We start from the raw sequence: 17,111 nt of genomic DNA, 5'->3' as shown, positions 1-17,111 counted from the left end.
AGGAGAGATAAAAAGCTTCCAGGACAAACAAAAACTAAAGGAATTTGCAAACACGAAACCAGCCGTATAAGAAATATTGAAAGGGGTCCTCTAAGCAAAGAGAGAGCCTAAAAGCACCATAGACCAGAAAGGAACACAGACAATATACAGTAACAGTCACCTTATAGGCAATACAATGGCACTAAATTCCTATCTTTCAATAGTTACCCTGAATGTAAATGGGCTAAATGCACCAATCAAAAGACATAGACTATCAGATTGGATTAAAAAACAAGACCCATCGATATGCTGTCTGCAAGAGACTCATTTTAGACCCAAAGACACCCCCAGATTGAAAGTAAGGGGGTGGAAAACCATTTACCATGCTAATGGACACCAAAAGAAAGCTGGTGTGGCAATCCTTATATCAGACAAATTAGATTTTAAACCAAAGACTGTAATAAGAGATGAGGAAGGACACTATATCATACTTAAAGGGTCTATCCAACAAGAAGATCTAACAATTGTAAATATCTATGCCCCTAACATGGGAGCAGCCAATTATATAAGGCAATTAATAACAAAAACAAAGAAACACATCAACAACAATACAATAATAGTGGGGGACTTTAACACCCCCCTCACTGAAATGGACAGATCATCTAAGCAAAAGATCAACAAGGAAATAAAGACTTTAAATGACACACTAGACCAAATGGACTTCACAGATATATTCAGAACATTCCATCCCAAAGCAACGGAATACACGTTCTTCTCTAGTGCCCATGGAACATTCTCCAGAATTGATCACATCGTAGGTCATAAATCAGGTCTCAACTGGTACCAAAAGATTGGGATCATTCCCTGCATATTTTCAGACCACAGTGCTTTGAAAATAGAACTCAATCACAAGAGGAAAGTCGGAAAGAACTCAAATACATGGAAGCTAAAGAGCATACTACTAAAGAATGAATGGGTCAACCAGGAAATTAAAGAAGAATTTAAAAAATTCATGGAAACCAATGAAAATGAAAACACAACTGTTCAAAATCTTTGGGATGCAACAAAAGCAGTCCTAAGAGGCAAGTATATAGCAATACAAGCCTTTCTCAAGAAACAAGAAAGGTCTCAAGTACACAACCTAACCCTACACCTAAAGGAGCTGGAGAAAGAACAGCAAATAAAGCCTAAACCCAGCAGGAGAAGAGAAATAATAAAGATCAGAGCAGAAATCCATGAAATAGAAACCAAAAGAACAGTAGAACAGATCAACAAAACTAGGAGCTGGTTCTTTGGAAGAATTAACAAGATTGATAAGCCCCTGGCCAGACTTATCAAAAAGAAAAGAGAAATGACCCAAATCAACAAAATCATGAATGAAAGAGGAGAGATCACAACCAACACCAAAGAAATACAATCATAAGAACATATTATGAGCAACTCTATGCCAGCAAATTAGATAACCTGGAAGAAATGGATGCATTCCTAGAGATGTATCAACTACCAAAACTGAACCAGGAAGAAATAGAAAACCTGAACAGACCTATAACCACTAAGGAAATTGAAGCAGTCATCAAAAATCTCCCAACAAACAAAAGCCCAGGGCCAGATGGCTTCCCAGGGGAATTCTACCAAACATTTCAAGAAGAATTACTACCTATTCTTCTGAAACTGTTCCAAAAAATAGAAATGGAAGGAAAACTTACAAACTCGTTTTATGAGGCCACCATTACCTTGATCCCCAAACCAGACAAAGACCCCATCAAAAAGGAGAATTACAGACCAATATCCTTGATGAACATGGATGCAAAAATTCTCACCAAAATACTAGCCAATAGGATCCAACAGTACATTAAAAGGATTATTCACCACGACCAAGTGGGATTTATCCCTGGGCTGCAAGGTTGGTTCAACATCCGCAAATCAATCAATGTGATACAATACATTAACAAAAGAAAGAACAAGAATCATATGATCCTCTCAATAGATGCAGAAAAAGCATTTGACAAAGTACAGCATCGTTTCTTGATCAAAACTCTTCAGAGTATAGGGATCGAGGGTACATACCTCAATATCATAAAAGCCATCTATGAAAAACCTACAGCAAATATCATTCTCAATGGGGAAAAACTGAGAGCTTTCCCCCTAAGGTCAGGAACACAACAGGGATGTCCACTATCACCACTGCTATTCAACATAGTATTAGAAGTCCTAGCCACAGCAATCAGACAACAAAAAGAAATCAAAGGCATCCAAATCGGCAAAGAAGAAGTCAAACTCTCACTCTTTGCAGATGATATGATACTTTATGTGGAAAACCCAAAAGACTCCACCCCAAAACGGCTAGAACTCATACAGGAATTCAGTAAAGTGGCAGGATATAAAATCAATGCACAGAAATCAGTGGCATTCCTATACACCAACAACAAGACAGAAGAAAGAGAAATGAAGGAGTCGATCCCATTTACAATTGCACCCAAAACCGTAAGATACCTGGGAATAAATCTAACCAAAGAGGTAAAGGATCTGTACTCAGAAAACTATAAAATACTCATGAAAGAAATTGAGGAAGGCACAAAGAAATGGGAAAACGTTCCATGCTCATGGATTGGAAGAACAAATATTGTGAAGATGTCAATGCTACCTAGAGCAATCTACACATTCAATGCAATCCCCATCAAAGTATGATCAACTTTTTTCAAAGAAATGGAACAAATAATCCTAAAATTTGTATGGAACCAGAAAAGACCCCGAATAGCCAGAGGAATGTTGAAAAAGAAATGCAAAGCTGGCGGCATCACAATTCCAGACTTCCAGCTCTATTACAAAGCTGTCATCATCAAGACAGTACGGTACTGGCACAAAAACAGACACATAGATCAATGGAACAGAATAGAGAGCCCAGAAATGGACCCTCAACTCTATGGTCAACTAATCTTTGACAAAGCAGGAAAGAATGTCCAATGGGAAAAAGACAGTCTCTTCAACAAATGGTGTTGGGAAAATTGGACAGCCACATGCAGAAGAATGAAACTGCACCATTTCCTTACACCACACACAAAAATAGACTCAAAATGGTTGAAAGACCTAAATGTGAGACAGGAATCCATCAAAATCCATGAGGAGAACACAGGCAGCAACCTCTTCGACCTCAACCTCAGCAACTTCTTCCTAGAAACATCGCCAAAGGCAAGGGAAGCAAGGGCAAAAATGAACTATTGGGACTTCATCAAGATCAAAAGCTTTTGCACAGTAAAAGAAACAGTCAACAAAACCAAAAGACAACTGACAGAATGGGAGAAGATAATTGCAAATGACATATCAGATAAAGGGCTAGTATCCAAAATCTATAAAGAACTTATCAAACTCAACACCCAAAGAACAAATGATCCAATCAAGAAATGGGCAGAAGACATGAACAGACATTTTTCCAAAGAAGACATCCAAATGGACAACAGACACATGAAAAGGTGCTCAACATCGCTCGGCATCAGGGAAATCCAAATCAAAACCTCAATGAGATACCACCTCACACCAGTCAGAATGGCTAAAATTAACAAGTCAGGAAATGACAGATGTTGGTGGGGATGCGGAGAAAGGGGAACCCTCCTACACTGTTGGTGGGAATGCAAGCTGGTGCAACCACTCTGGAAAACAATATGGAGGTTCCTCAAAAAGTTGAATATAGAGCTACCATATGATCCAGCAATTGCACTACTGGGTATTTACCCCAAAGATAGAAATGTAGGGATCCGAAGGGGTACGTGCACCCTGATGTTTATAGCAGCAATGTCCACAATAGCCAAACTGTGGAAAGAGCCAAGATGTCCATCAACAGATGAGTGGATAAAGAAGATGTGGTATATATACAATGGAATATTATGCAGCCATCAAAAGGAATGAGATCTTGCCATTTGCCACGACGTGGATGGAACTGGAGGGTGTTATGCGGAACGAAATAAGTCAATCAGAGAAAGACATGTATCATATGACCTCACTGATATGAGGAATTCTTAATCTCAGGAAACAAACTGAGGGTTGCTGGAGTGGGGGTTGGGGTGGGATTATGGGGTGGCTGGGTGATAGACACTGGGGAGGGTATGTGCTATGGTGAGCGCTGTGAAGTGTGCAAGACTGTTGAATCACAAATCTGTACCTCTGAAACAAATAATACATTATATGTTAAGAAAAAAAAAAAAAGAAGAAGATAGCAGGAGGGGAAGAATGAAGGGTGGGGAATCAGAGGGGGAGACGAACCATGAGAGACGATGGACTCTGAAAAACAAACTGAGGGTTCTAGAGGGGAGGGGGGTGGGAGAATGGGTTAGCCTGGTGATGGGTATTAAAGAGGGCAGGTTCTGCATGGAGCACTAGCAGGCCACACAGAAATCTGATAACATGCATCTGCTTGTGTTTCAACACAGGACTACTTTCAACAGAGGGTGTTATGCACAAACAATGAATCATGGAACACTACATCAAAAACTAATGATGTAATGTATGGTGATTAACATAACAATAAAAAAATAGAAAAAAAATATGAGGACTAAGAGTAAGCAGAGACCATGTCCTGAATGACCTCTAAGCCATGTTTCTGAAGGTTAGTGAGATACCACTAATCTGTCTTACTTATGGAATTAATGTGATCAGATTTGTATTTTTTTTAAATCACTCTGATAATACTGTAGAGGATTAATGATTGTATTAATAATTTGGAGTGGGAATATTTGCCCAAAATGTTGACTTATTTTTTTTGTTTTTCCCAGGAAAAGAGGCTCTATGGTCTCTTTGCAGACTTTCCAGCAGGGGTTAATTCCACAGAAATCAGTGCCTTGGGGCAGTATCTGTTTTGCCAGCCACCTGTAAGTATATTACAACTTTTGATTCTGAGTTCTTCTTTCTCCTGGAGAAATAATGATAAATGAAAGTAATTTCTATGGGCAGTTTCTGTTTTGTATAACTTGTCAACATTTAACACCAAACACCTCCTTTTGCATTACCCCATGGAGTGCCGATTTAGTAAAGCATTAGAGCACTGGTCTGGCAGCACTGCCCAATAGTCCCTGAAAGACCAAAAAACCCAAAGTTAAATTTGAAGGGGCTTTTCTTTTTTTTTTAAGATTTTATTTTTTATTTGACAGAGAGACAGCGAGAGGGAACACAAGCAGGGGGAGTGGGAGAGGGAGAAGCAGGCTTCCCGCTGAGCAGGGAGCCCGATGTGGGACTCGATCCCAGAACCCTGGGATCATGACCTGAGCCAAAGGCAGATGCTTAACGACTGAGCCACCCAGGCGCCCCTGAAGGGGCTTTTCCAAGATCAGTATTCTTCAGTGTCTTATTGTGTGCTACACAGTTTATTACTTGCTTCAGGAAGTAGAAAGAGCTATGACAGGAAGGAACACATACTTCCCAAGGGTGCCGCCTTCTGTTTTTATTCCCGTGACCATGCACAGTGCCAGGCATGTCACATGTGCCCAATGAAACCTAAGTTAAAACAGTAAACCTTGTTCAAGAACTTTGAGGCCAAGGTAGTAGAAAACAATAAAGGAGACTTAGGAAGTGGTTGAATGATGAAAGTAGTCCTGTGTTGAAACACAAGCAGATGCATGTTATCAGATTTCTGTGTGGCCTGCTAGGTCCGGAATGAAAGTTTTCTTGGTACAGAAGGTAGTTGTGGTGGCCGGATTAACCACAGACAGGTTAGATCTTGTTTGGATACATAAGCCCAATAAAAATTTTTGCTCAAGATGGGAGAACAATGAATAAAATCTTGTATGTTAGTCTATTAATTCTTGTAGTAATTTTGTCTGTTTAAAGTCTTTTCATATAGAGTGCATCAGATGTTTGTTAAAATAATGTGTATAACAGTTACATGAAATTTATTTCATGTAAGTATACAAGAATAACTGTGTGTGTGTGTGTGTGTGTACTAACATTAGCACCCTTGCTTGATGTAAAGTGCTTTACATGACTTTAAAACATTACAAATATCACAAGGGAACAAAATTCCAGACTTCTGAAGCAGATAGTATTAGGTTTAAAAACAGAAAAATTGGCCAAGGAATGACAAATATTAATAGAAATAGATTGAAGACTATAGGGCTCAACACATGACTCCTCAAGTGTTATTACACCATTACAATTGTGAAAGAAATAACTATTTGTAATATGTAGTTGAAAAAGAGAATATTAAAACTGAGAAAAATAAACTTGGATTAAGCTCTCATAGCATAAATCACAATAAATAGCAGGTGAGTTCTAGTCAAGCATGAAGCATAATAAGTTGAATGAAATAGAATTGTGTAAGCATCTTAACTGGAGAGAAGAGTATTTGTTTTAAAAAATGGTTTGGGGCAACCGGGTGGCTCGGTTGGTTAAGCGTTTGACTCTTGATCTCAGCTCAGGTCTTGATCTCAGGGTTATGAGTTTGAGCCCCACATTGGACTCCACACTGGGCGTGGAGCCTACTTAAAAAAAAAAGTTTAACTAAAGTATTATTGGCATACAGTAAACCACACATATTTAAAATGTACAAATGTCATAAGTTTTGATGTGTACATTTGTGAAATCTTCACCACACTCAAGATATTAACATATCCATCACCCCCAAAGTTTCTTCATGCCCATTTGTAAAGCCTCATTCCTAACTCCTCTCACTTCTTACCTCCCCCATCTTCAAGGCAATCACTCTCTGTTTTCTGTCACTATAGTTTGTGCAAATGTAAGTTTTTGACCGGTGAAAGTATTACTGATTATAAGATTGATGGTTCCACTTTTATAAAAGTCAAAATGTAATGAAAACAAGGAAAGAATAGAAATGGAAATGTTTTATGATAAATGTGACAGATAAAAGCTTAACATCCAGAATATTTCAAAAATTTAATAAAAAGCATGTTTTATTTTGACTTGTTTGATAGCAAGGAACAGAGACAAAGTCCAGTTAGCTCAAGAAAAAGGATACCTATGTTAGGGATATACATGACCTGCATCTAAACTGGAGAGTTGCTGAAAACAGAGGTAGCTTGGGGTACTTGACTCTTTGGTTTTCCTCTCATGGGCCAAATGATTGTTCTCTGATTAGGTCTCTACTTCTTTAAGCACATCTACTTAGTTTTCTCTCTACCAGCTGTCTTTCTCTGCTAACCCTAGTTTCTAGTCCCTCATAATTTCAACTTGTCATGGCTCCTCTGACTCCAGTATATACAAGGCAACTCTTTGTTCAGCCTTTTTCACTTTTGCTCCTTATATTAAGTGCATCGACACTCAACATTTCCAAATTCACATTCTCAAGAGAGGAATGTGATTGGCTTGGCTCACCTTTTTGGGCCACACCATACACCACAGGTGGTTGGCCAGGATATTCATCAGTTACCTTTGGGTCTGAAATGACCCATCACTGTGGGTCAGAGAGCAGGAATCACATGGTGCAAAACATCAGCATGTACTGTGAACAGGACAGGCATTGAGTGTTTACCTGTCCAGTAAAGAGGATAGTCCTTAAGAGCCAGATAGAGGTGGATTCAAATCCCAGCTCCACTATTCATTAGCTGTGTGACTTTGGGTAACTTGCATAACCTGTCTGAACCTTAGTTTTCTCATTTATAACTTGGGGATAATAACTGCCTTGTATAATTTTTGTAAAAAATAAAATACGTGTAAAGCATGGAACAGTATCATGTAGTAGGTCTCAATTAGTGGTAGCTATTTTATTTTGTTTATTATTATATTAACAGATTAATAATGATCTCAAGAAAAATAATCCATCTCCATGGTAAAGGTAAAAAGACAACTCATACACAGACAAAAACCAAATAGTTAGCTAACAATGAAAAAATGTCCAGTTTTTACAATTTTTAAAGTGCACTTAAAAATAGCTATGATATGGGGTGCCTGGGTGGCTCAGATGGTTAAGCATCTGCCTTCAGCTCAGGTCATGATCCCAGGGTCCTGGGATCGAGCCCCGCATCGGGCTCCATGCTTGGCGGGGAGCCTGCGTCTCCCTCTCCCTCTACTGTTCCCCCTGCTTGTGCTCTCTCACTCTCTCTGTCAAATAAATAAATAAAATCTTTAAAAAAAATAGCTATGATACATTTCGCATCTGTTAAACTTGCTAATAAATTAAAATTATACATTGCAATATTGATGTGGCAATGAAGAAAGAGTATATTCATATTTGGTAGATGACTTGTAGATTAGCCTAATTATTCCAAATAGCAATCTCACAAAACATACCCCTTAATTCATACTCCCTTTCTGGGGAAATACTTCCCAAGGAGGTAATTGAAAAGGAAAACCTCTATTTGTGCAAAATATTTATAGCTCTCTTTTTAATTCAAAAGCTTTCATCATTTTAGAATGGAAAGAGACCTAAGAGATTATTTTTCCTTTGGGTTGCACATTAGAGTCATTTAGGAGCTTTTAGAAACACTCATGTCCCATGCCCAGAGATTTTGAGGTAAACGTCCTGAAATATGGTCCGAGCTTCAGTGCAGTTTAGAAACTCCTTAGCTATTCTAATGTGCAACAAGGAAGGAGAACCACTCTTCCAGTCCCACACCATTAGGGGAACTGTGAAAAAAACAGAGCCAGAGGTTAAAAGGACCCTGAAAGGAGTACACATAGATAAGATAAAAGAGCTGGGTTGAAAATGAAGATGTTTGTTCCTAATTCCTAACCCTGACTTCTAGTCTTTTTTTTTTTTTTTTAAGATTTTATTTATTTAAGAAAGAGAGAGAGCACGAGCAGTGGGCAGGGGCAGAGGGAGAGGGACAAGCAGACTCCCCGCTGAGCGGGGAGCCCAACGTGGGGCTCAGTGCCAGGACCTGAGATCATGACCTGAGCCAAAGGCAGATGCTTAACCAACTGAGCCACCCAAGCACCCCTGACTTCTGGTCTTGATGATTAACTGGAAACATCCATGTGTCCAATATTTAGAGACGAGGTAACCAGTGATTGTGCAATAGTACAATGCATTCATTGTTATTGGCTATCTATGGACAAGGTAGAACATAGTGTGTACACACTGATGAGAACCAGGTGTGGTAGTGGTGTGTCTGTTGCTATCCTCACCAAGAGATTCCCAGCTGGACCTGTTGAGTTCCTCCTTGGGAGAGCCATGGTTCTCCCTTCATGCTCTACCTCCTGCCCAAGGTGGCCAAGTTCCCTGAGTCCCCATCTCTGTTATGGGGAGTGGGGTTATTGATGTACAGTACTGCTGAACTGTGGGCTGTCCATGCTGAACAGTGATGAATCAGAAGTCATGTTTTAAAATTGTGGTGAAATATACATAACACAAAATTTACCATCTTAACCATTTTTAAGTTGCACAGTTCAGTAGCATTAAGTACATTCATATTGTTGTACAGTCATCACCACCATCCATCTCCAGAAGTTTTAATCTTCCCCAACTGAAACTTTCTACCCATTAAACAGTAACTCTCCATTTCCCCACCCCACTGCCCCAACCTCTGGCAACTACTATTCTACTTTCTGCCTCTATGAATTTGACCTTAGTGCCTTATATAAATAAAATCACACAACATGTGGTTTGGTTTTTTTTGTGTTTCTTTCTTTGAGAGAGAGAGAGAGCATGTGTTTGTGCATGTGCGTGGGAGAGTTGGGGGGGGGGCGGTGCAGAGGGAGAGGGAGAAAGAATCTCAAGTAGGTTTCACACCCAGTGAGGATCCTGACACAGGGCTCAATCACACCACCCTGAGATCATGACCTGAGCCAAAATCAAGAATCAGACATTTAACTGACTGAGCTACCCAGGTGCCTCCAACATGTGTCCTTTTTACTGGCTTATTTTATTTAGCTTAATGCCTTCAAAGTTAAGAGTCAATTTTTAGGGATAAATTATTCTTTGTCTTTCTACTCCGTTGTTCTTTCTTCCAAAGGCCACTTTCCTTTGGTTTGAGGATCACCCCATCCCTCCGATTGGTCCTTGCTCTCCTCTAGTGGCTACCCTGCCTTTGCCTCTTCTTTTCTAGCCTTGGTATTATCTGGTATTATCTGGTAAGCAGGATAGGAAAAGCTAGCTCTGTAAGATTGTGCCTGAAATTTGCTAAGTCTGAAGGTTTGTTTTGTTTTTGCATCTTTGTTTCTGTTTCAGTGTAGACTGGGGAAGAAAGGGGAGGGGACTCTCAGAATATGAAAGAGAAGGAAACAAAGAACATAACCAAATTAATACTTGAAGACATATGCCTGGCTAAAATGTAAAACTGGTATCTACATTATTAAAAGAATTGAAGAAGTTACAGAATTTTATCACAAGTGGATTGTTTCAGTTATGAGCAAGTATTGTATACTGGTTAAGTGCATGAACTCTGGATCTGGGTTAACTGAATTTGAATCCTCACTCTCTTTACCCCCTGGTTTTATTGAGATATAATTGACATACAGCAATGTAGAAGTTTAAAGTATACAGCATAGGATCACCTGGGATTGGTTAAGCGTCCAACATTTGATCTCAGCTCAGGTCTTGATCTTAGCATTGTGAGTTCAAGCCCTGTGTTGGGCTCCATGCTGGGTGTGGAGCCTACTTAAAAGGGCCACCTGGGTGACTCAGTTAAGCACCTGCCTTCAGTTCAGGTCATGATCCCAGGATCCTGGGATCGAGTCCCTCATGGGGTTCCCTACTCAGTGGGGAGTCTGCTTCTCCTTCCCCCTCTGCCCATTCCCCCCACTCATGTGCTTTCTCTCTCACTCTGCTCTCTCTCTCTCCAGTAAATAAATAGATTCTTTAAAAAAAAAGAAAAGAAAAAAATGTACAGCACAATAACTTGAATTACATATATTGTGAAATAATTACCACAGTATCTAACACTTTTTAGTTGTATGTACTTGAGCAAATTACTGAACTTCTCTGTACCTCAGTTTTGTCATTAGTGAAAGGGTATAGTAATAATAGTACCTACCGGGCGCCTGGGTGGCTCAGTTGGTTAAGCGACTGCCTTCGGCTCAGGTCATGATTCTGGAGTCCCGGGATTGAGTCCTGCGATCCAGTTCCACAATCGAGTCCTGCATTCAGCTCCCTGCTCAGCAGAGAGTCTGCTTCTCCCTCTGACCCTCCCCCGTCTCATGCTCTCTCTCTCTCTCTCTCTCTCTCTCATTCTCTCTCTCTCTCAAATAAATAAATAAAATCTTTTAAAAAAATAATAGTACCTACCTTACAGAATGTTGTGAGGAATAAAGAAGTTAATACATATAAAGCATTTATAATACTACCTGGAAAATAGTAAGTACTATATAAGTGTTAGATATCAATACTTTTTTGGTCAGCATTTTGAAATTTGTTATCTGTGAGACCAAATGTGGTTAATTATATAAGAACAAATATATTTAAAAATTCAAGATAGCATTATTCACAATAGTCCAAAATTGGACATAATGTAAAGTCCATTAATTGATGAATGGATTAGCAAAGCATGGTGTATCTTTCAGTGAAATATTTCTCAGCAATAAGAAGAAACAAGCTGTTGAATCTTGCAACAATATGGATGAATCTCAAAAACAGCTTGCTAAGTGAAAAAACCCAGACGTAACGGACTACATATGATATGATTCCATTTGTATAAAATTTCTAGGAAAGGCTAAACTATAGACAGAAAGCCAGGTGAGTGGCTTTTGTGGATGGGACCAATGATTAACCTCAAACTGGCATAAGGGGACTTTTCCCAGCAATGGAAGTGTTTTAAAACTGGATTTTGTGATGGTTGCCCAACTGTGTAAATTTACTAATGCTCATTGAACCTTACTCTTAAAATGGATGAATTTTGTGGTGTGTAAATTCTACTACTCTAAAACTGTCAAAAAGAAAAAGAAAATGAACCTGGAGGTTCACATCCATTGCTCTTTAGCTTGGTTCTCACTTAAAAGAAGAAAAAAGTTATTGTTTTTGTAAAAATAAGGTATGTCGACTGTTGGGAGACAGTTCTATGGGTCTGTCATGTTTCTGTACGTCTTGCAAGCAAGGTCCAGCTTCCGTTTGTTCCAGACCATCTTTTCAGGGATGTTTGTCTAGTGAACAGCCTTTGAAGACAGAGTGTCTCCCCCCAGGAAAAAAAGCAGGCATGCTTACTATCCGATATAATAAAGAAAATGTCTGCCTCTAGAGCAGAGGTCAAACATGCTTAATGCTCATTATATAATATATGGTTCTGTACGCTCAAAGTCCCTGTGTTTGTGCAGGTTTCACTGGCCCTTTTCATTTTTCCCTGTGGGAATTGGGAGTTAGTAAACCAGTGAAGAATATGCTCATGCTCTGGCCTCTGCCATTGCTGAGAGTTTTAAAGTCCTTTGATTCGACCTGGAGTCTCATGTCTTGTCAGCATCCACGTTACCTTGTTAACTTTCGAGTAGGGTAAAATCTCTGACCCTTCATTCTTTTTTGTGTGTGTGGTAACATATACATGACGTAAAATTTACCATCTTAACCATTTTTAAGCATATAGTTCAGTGGCATTAAGTATGTTAACCTTAAAAATAAAACTGCCAGTATTTTACCAGCAAAATGGGTTTATTCAGGAAAAGCAGAGAATTATAATTAGGGACAAGCAAGCTATGGCAAAACCATAGACAAGTCCAGAGAACAAAGGAGAGGAATGCTTTTTTATAGAGGGAATTAGGGAGTTGGGAGGGCTGTTATAAACAAAAAGTCCATTGGAGGGCGCCTGGGTGGCTCAGTTGGTTAAGCGTCTGCCTTGGGCTCAGGTTATAATCCCGGGGACCTGGGGTCTAGTCCTGCATGGGGCTCCCCACTCATTGGGGAGCCTGCTTCTCCCTCTCCCTGTGCTGCTCTCTCTCTGTCAAATAAATAAATAAAATCTTTTTACAAAGTTCATTGGAGTAAACTGGGAATTTGAAGTGTAGTGGCTTTTCATTGGCTGAGTTATGATAGTTTCATATTGACTGGGCTGTTTCAGGGGGAAGAGAAAAACCTTCCTTCCTCCCACTGGAATAGTAAAAGTAGCTAAGTAGTATGGCTTGCAGGGTACATGTCTTCCCGTGGGATCTGCAATTGACCTCAGCTGGTACGGCATGAGAACTCTCCCCCGACCCCCTCTGACTCCATTCTAAATGAGGTTTCCTTTTATTAATTTTTCCATGTTCATTCACCACTATCCATCTCCAGAATTTTTGCATTTTCCCATATTGAAATTCTACCCATTGAATACTAACTCCCTATTCCCTCTCCCACCAGCCCCTGGTAACCACCATTCTAGTTTCTGTCTCTCTAACTTTGACTACCCTAGGTACCTCATGCAATATTTGTCCTTTTGTGTCTAACTTATTTCACTTAGCATAGCATTTTCAAGGTTCAACCATGTTGTAGTATATATCAGGATTTCATTCGTTTTTAATACTGAATAATATCCCATTGTATATGTTCACAGCTCCTGACACTAATTATAAGAAAAAAAGAAAGAAAAAAACCCCTCACTATTTGGGAGTTACTATTGACATTGGCTGAGTATCACTCTAGACATCTATTTATGAGTAGACAGACAGAAAAATAGGTGGACATAAATAATGTTAGAAAATGGGCTTTGGGGGGCACCTGGGTGCCTCAGTCAGTTAAGCATCCAACTTGGGTCATGATCTCATGTGTTGTGAGATGGAGCCCGCATCAGGCTCTATGCTCAGCAGGGAGTCTGCTTAAGATTCTCTTCCTCTGCCCCTCCACCCATTCTCTCTGTCTCTCAAATAAATGCATCTTAAAAAAAAAAAAAAAGAAAGAAGGAAAATGGGCTTTGGGGTCTTGCTTTCTAATACTAATCTAAAGGTCCCTTGACTGGACTAAAGGCACAGGTAGGCTTCTGGGCTTAGAGACTTGGCCTGCTCCTAGAATCCATCCACCAGCTCCCGAGCAGTTCCCCTGCCCTCAGCCAATCAATGGATGGTTGGCCGTCGTGACTCTGCTTTTATTTGTTTCCACCTCTAAGTAGTCCTTTAGTCCTGAGGATTTTTTCTGTACCACATTTCTCACTTTTCTTTATTCGGCAATTATTTATTCATGCCTATCTTGTGCCAAGAGCTGTGCTAGGTACTGGGAGTACTTGAACAAAAGTACTCTCCTGCCCTCAAGTAATTCACAGTACAGGAGACAGAAAAGCAAACACGTGCATTAAATATAGTTTGATAGACTTCCTATCCTAGTGGAATTAGGAAAGTCTTCCAGAAGAGACGGCCTTAGGAGAAGAAGGTTTAAAGGAATGAGAGTTAAGGAAGAAACGTGCATGTGCTGGACAGGGACGGGAAGAGCAGAACAGAGAGAACAGCAGGTGTGAGGGAACTGACACAGTAGATACCTGGAGTTCATGGACGTAAAAGCAATTACCTGTGGTTGGAATTTCACAAGGCAAGAAGGGAAGTGGCAAGGAGTAGAGCTGGAGAACTATGCAGGGTAAAGTGGCAGATACCACCTTATGCCATGATGCCATAATTATTTTTAAGTAACTACCCAGCTTTGTCTACCCAACTACACGGTGGCTACTTTGTGGACATGAGTTAGTCACCCCTGAACCCTGGGGCATGGCATAGTGCCTGACATAGTAGGTTTTCAATGCGTGCTATTTTTCCATATTGTTGATGCATGTGTTGTAATTGTTAACTACTACCAGCAGCTTTAAAAACATTTCTTGATTTCAGTTGGAATTTAGTTTTTGTTTTGTTTACATTGCATTTCTAAAGAATATTTCTTTGTTTATTCCCTCATACATAGACTAATGGTTTGCTACTCTTTCCTCTTCCATAAAATGAAAATTACTAAGTGGCTAATATAATTTATATATTTATTTTGGCTTTCAGGATACACTACTGTTAGTTAAATTCAGCACTTCACATTTATAAAAATGTTAATACTCTTTATTTATTTATTTTTTAAGTTAAAAAAAATTTTAGTAATGTCTACACCCAATGTGGGGCTCAAACTTACAACCCTGAGATCAAGAATCTAATGCTCTCTGCCTGAGCCAGCCAGGCACCCCCAAGAATATTAATATTGCTAAAGATAATTTGAAGAGAGAATGTATCTACTTTATTTTAAAAATATACATATTTTATTTATTTATTTTAGAGAGAGAGGGTGAGCGCACAAGCAAGGAGAGGGAGAGGGAAAAGGAGAGAATCTCAAGCAGGCTCTGTGCTGAGTGTGGAGCCCGACATGGGGCTCGATCTCGTAACCCTGAGATCATGACCTGAGCTGAAACCAAGAGTCGGATGCTTAACTGACTGAGCCACCCAGGCACCCCTGTGTCTACTTAAAATTACTTTAAAAAAAAAAAACAACTATGATTCTGAAAGCAAGTATTTTTTTAAATTTCCGGACTTATATAGTTAAATGCTTTTTTAAAAGTATTTTCCATTAGATGGTTTCCTGGGAAATTTGAAATTAACAGTTGGTTAGCATTCCATTAAATTTTCAGATTAATTACACATCTGTAAAGGCATTATGATTAAATCAGAGTAATTGACAGAATGATTATTCATCTATAAGGGAATAATGATTGAATCACAACAATTGATTTTTATGAGCCCAGCTAAATTTTTCTTCTTTAATTTTAGTTTAATTATACAGTACAACACAGTATGTGTGTGATCTGGATAGCTATATTTTAGATAAATACGTTGTTAGAAAAGGCTGAATCCAGATGATGCTATAACAGAAAGATCACTTAGTATACTAAGCTGGGTCTAGCTCATGCTTTTTTGTCAAATCTTACTATGTATTTGTTTGAAATAAACTATTTGACTTTCACTGGGATCTTGAGTGTCAGTGAATAAATGATAATATTTTAGTTTTTCCACAAGTGTACGTGGACTTCTCTAATGTTGTATTCTTAACACGGATCAAAGTTCAATAAATATTTTATCGATCTAATACTTGTCTGTTACACAGGAAATAAAACTGAAATTCTTTAGTAACAGTTCTTACTTTTTTTTTTTTAAAGATTTTATTTATTTATTTGACAGAGAGAGACACAGTGAGAGAGGGAGCACAAGCAGGGGGAGGGGGAGGGGGAGAGGGAGAAGCAGGCTTCCCGAGGAGCAGGGAGCCCGATGCGGGGCCCGATCCCAGGACCCTGAGATCGTGACCTGAGCCGAAGGCAGACGCCTAATGACTGAGCCACCCAGGCGCTCTAATAGTTCTTACTTCTAATGGACATTATTGGCACATGGCTCTCTCTCTCTCTACACACAGACACAGACACACACACACACACACACACACGCACACACAGTTAAATTGTTGAAAGGCAATATGGTATGATGACTGCGCTCTGAGCAGAACAGTTCTGAACTGAGTTTAAATCCTCTGTCACATACAGTTGTGTGATATTAAGAATATCAACCTCTCTAAATCTCAACTTCATAATCCATAAAATGTTTTTATGTGTATGTGATGTTCAAATAAGATATTGTAAAGCAGTTAGCATTAATTTCTGACATATAGCAAGTAGTCATTAAATATTAGCTAGTATTATGATGATTTATACCTCTTATTTTTGTTAATTTTTCTTCTCTCCTGCTTCGAGAAGATTTGAAACAACTTACTATGTTCTCTAGAGAAACAGTTCACTGGGAACCATTCCAATGCCTGGTGGACAAAACTCAGAACCACTACCATTCTATATTGGATGTTTAGAGAACATAGGGATGCTTGGGGAACATGAAGCTTCGAAAACTCTCATATGGATTCCAAATAGCTAAAACATCCATATGCATACTCACAGGAGGTATGTGTAGATGAAGAAATGCCAAGTTGAATTTTACCAGGAAACAGCGTCGGGACTAAGTGGAATACATTCTTTTGCGCACTTTGCCTAGCTCAGAAGCTGCTGTTGGTTATGAATGGAGACTTAAATTGTGCTTGAAGACCATTTCAAAATATCTAGTTTCTTGTAAACGAAGTGTCACTAGAGGATCCATCAATACCTGACAAAAAATGCATGGGATTCAGAGTCCAAATATGGATTGAATGAATTGCATTTGTCATTTACTAGCTGTGTGATTTTTGGCAAATGACTTTGCGTTTCGAAGTCTTGATTTCCTTGGCTGTATAATGAAGCTAATCATACCTGGCTTGCAGAGCACCATGAGAATTAAGTGAGGTCACGTATATAAAGTGCTCA

General features: G+C 39.2%; 1 protein-coding gene across 1 annotated transcript in view; it reads left to right on the top strand.

The window, feature by feature from the left end:
- The window catches only part of MYOM1 (myomesin 1), a 163,299-nt gene that overhangs the window by 12,275 nt on the left and 133,913 nt on the right, over positions 1-17,111 (top strand). The window contains exons 2-3 of the mRNA XM_036122338.2: positions 4,404-4,579; positions 4,746-4,841. Of these exons, the coding sequence (XP_035978231.2) occupies positions 4,568-4,579; positions 4,746-4,841 (108 nt within the window). The 5' untranslated portion in view covers positions 4,404-4,567. The remainder of the gene's footprint in view (positions 1-4,403; positions 4,580-4,745; positions 4,842-17,111) is intronic.

This window comes from Halichoerus grypus, chromosome 13, assembly GCF_964656455.1.
Source record: "Halichoerus grypus chromosome 13, mHalGry1.hap1.1, whole genome shotgun sequence".
Taxonomy (NCBI): Eukaryota; Metazoa; Chordata; class Mammalia; order Carnivora; family Phocidae; genus Halichoerus; species Halichoerus grypus.
This window is presented reverse-complemented; position numbering and strand designations above follow the sequence as displayed.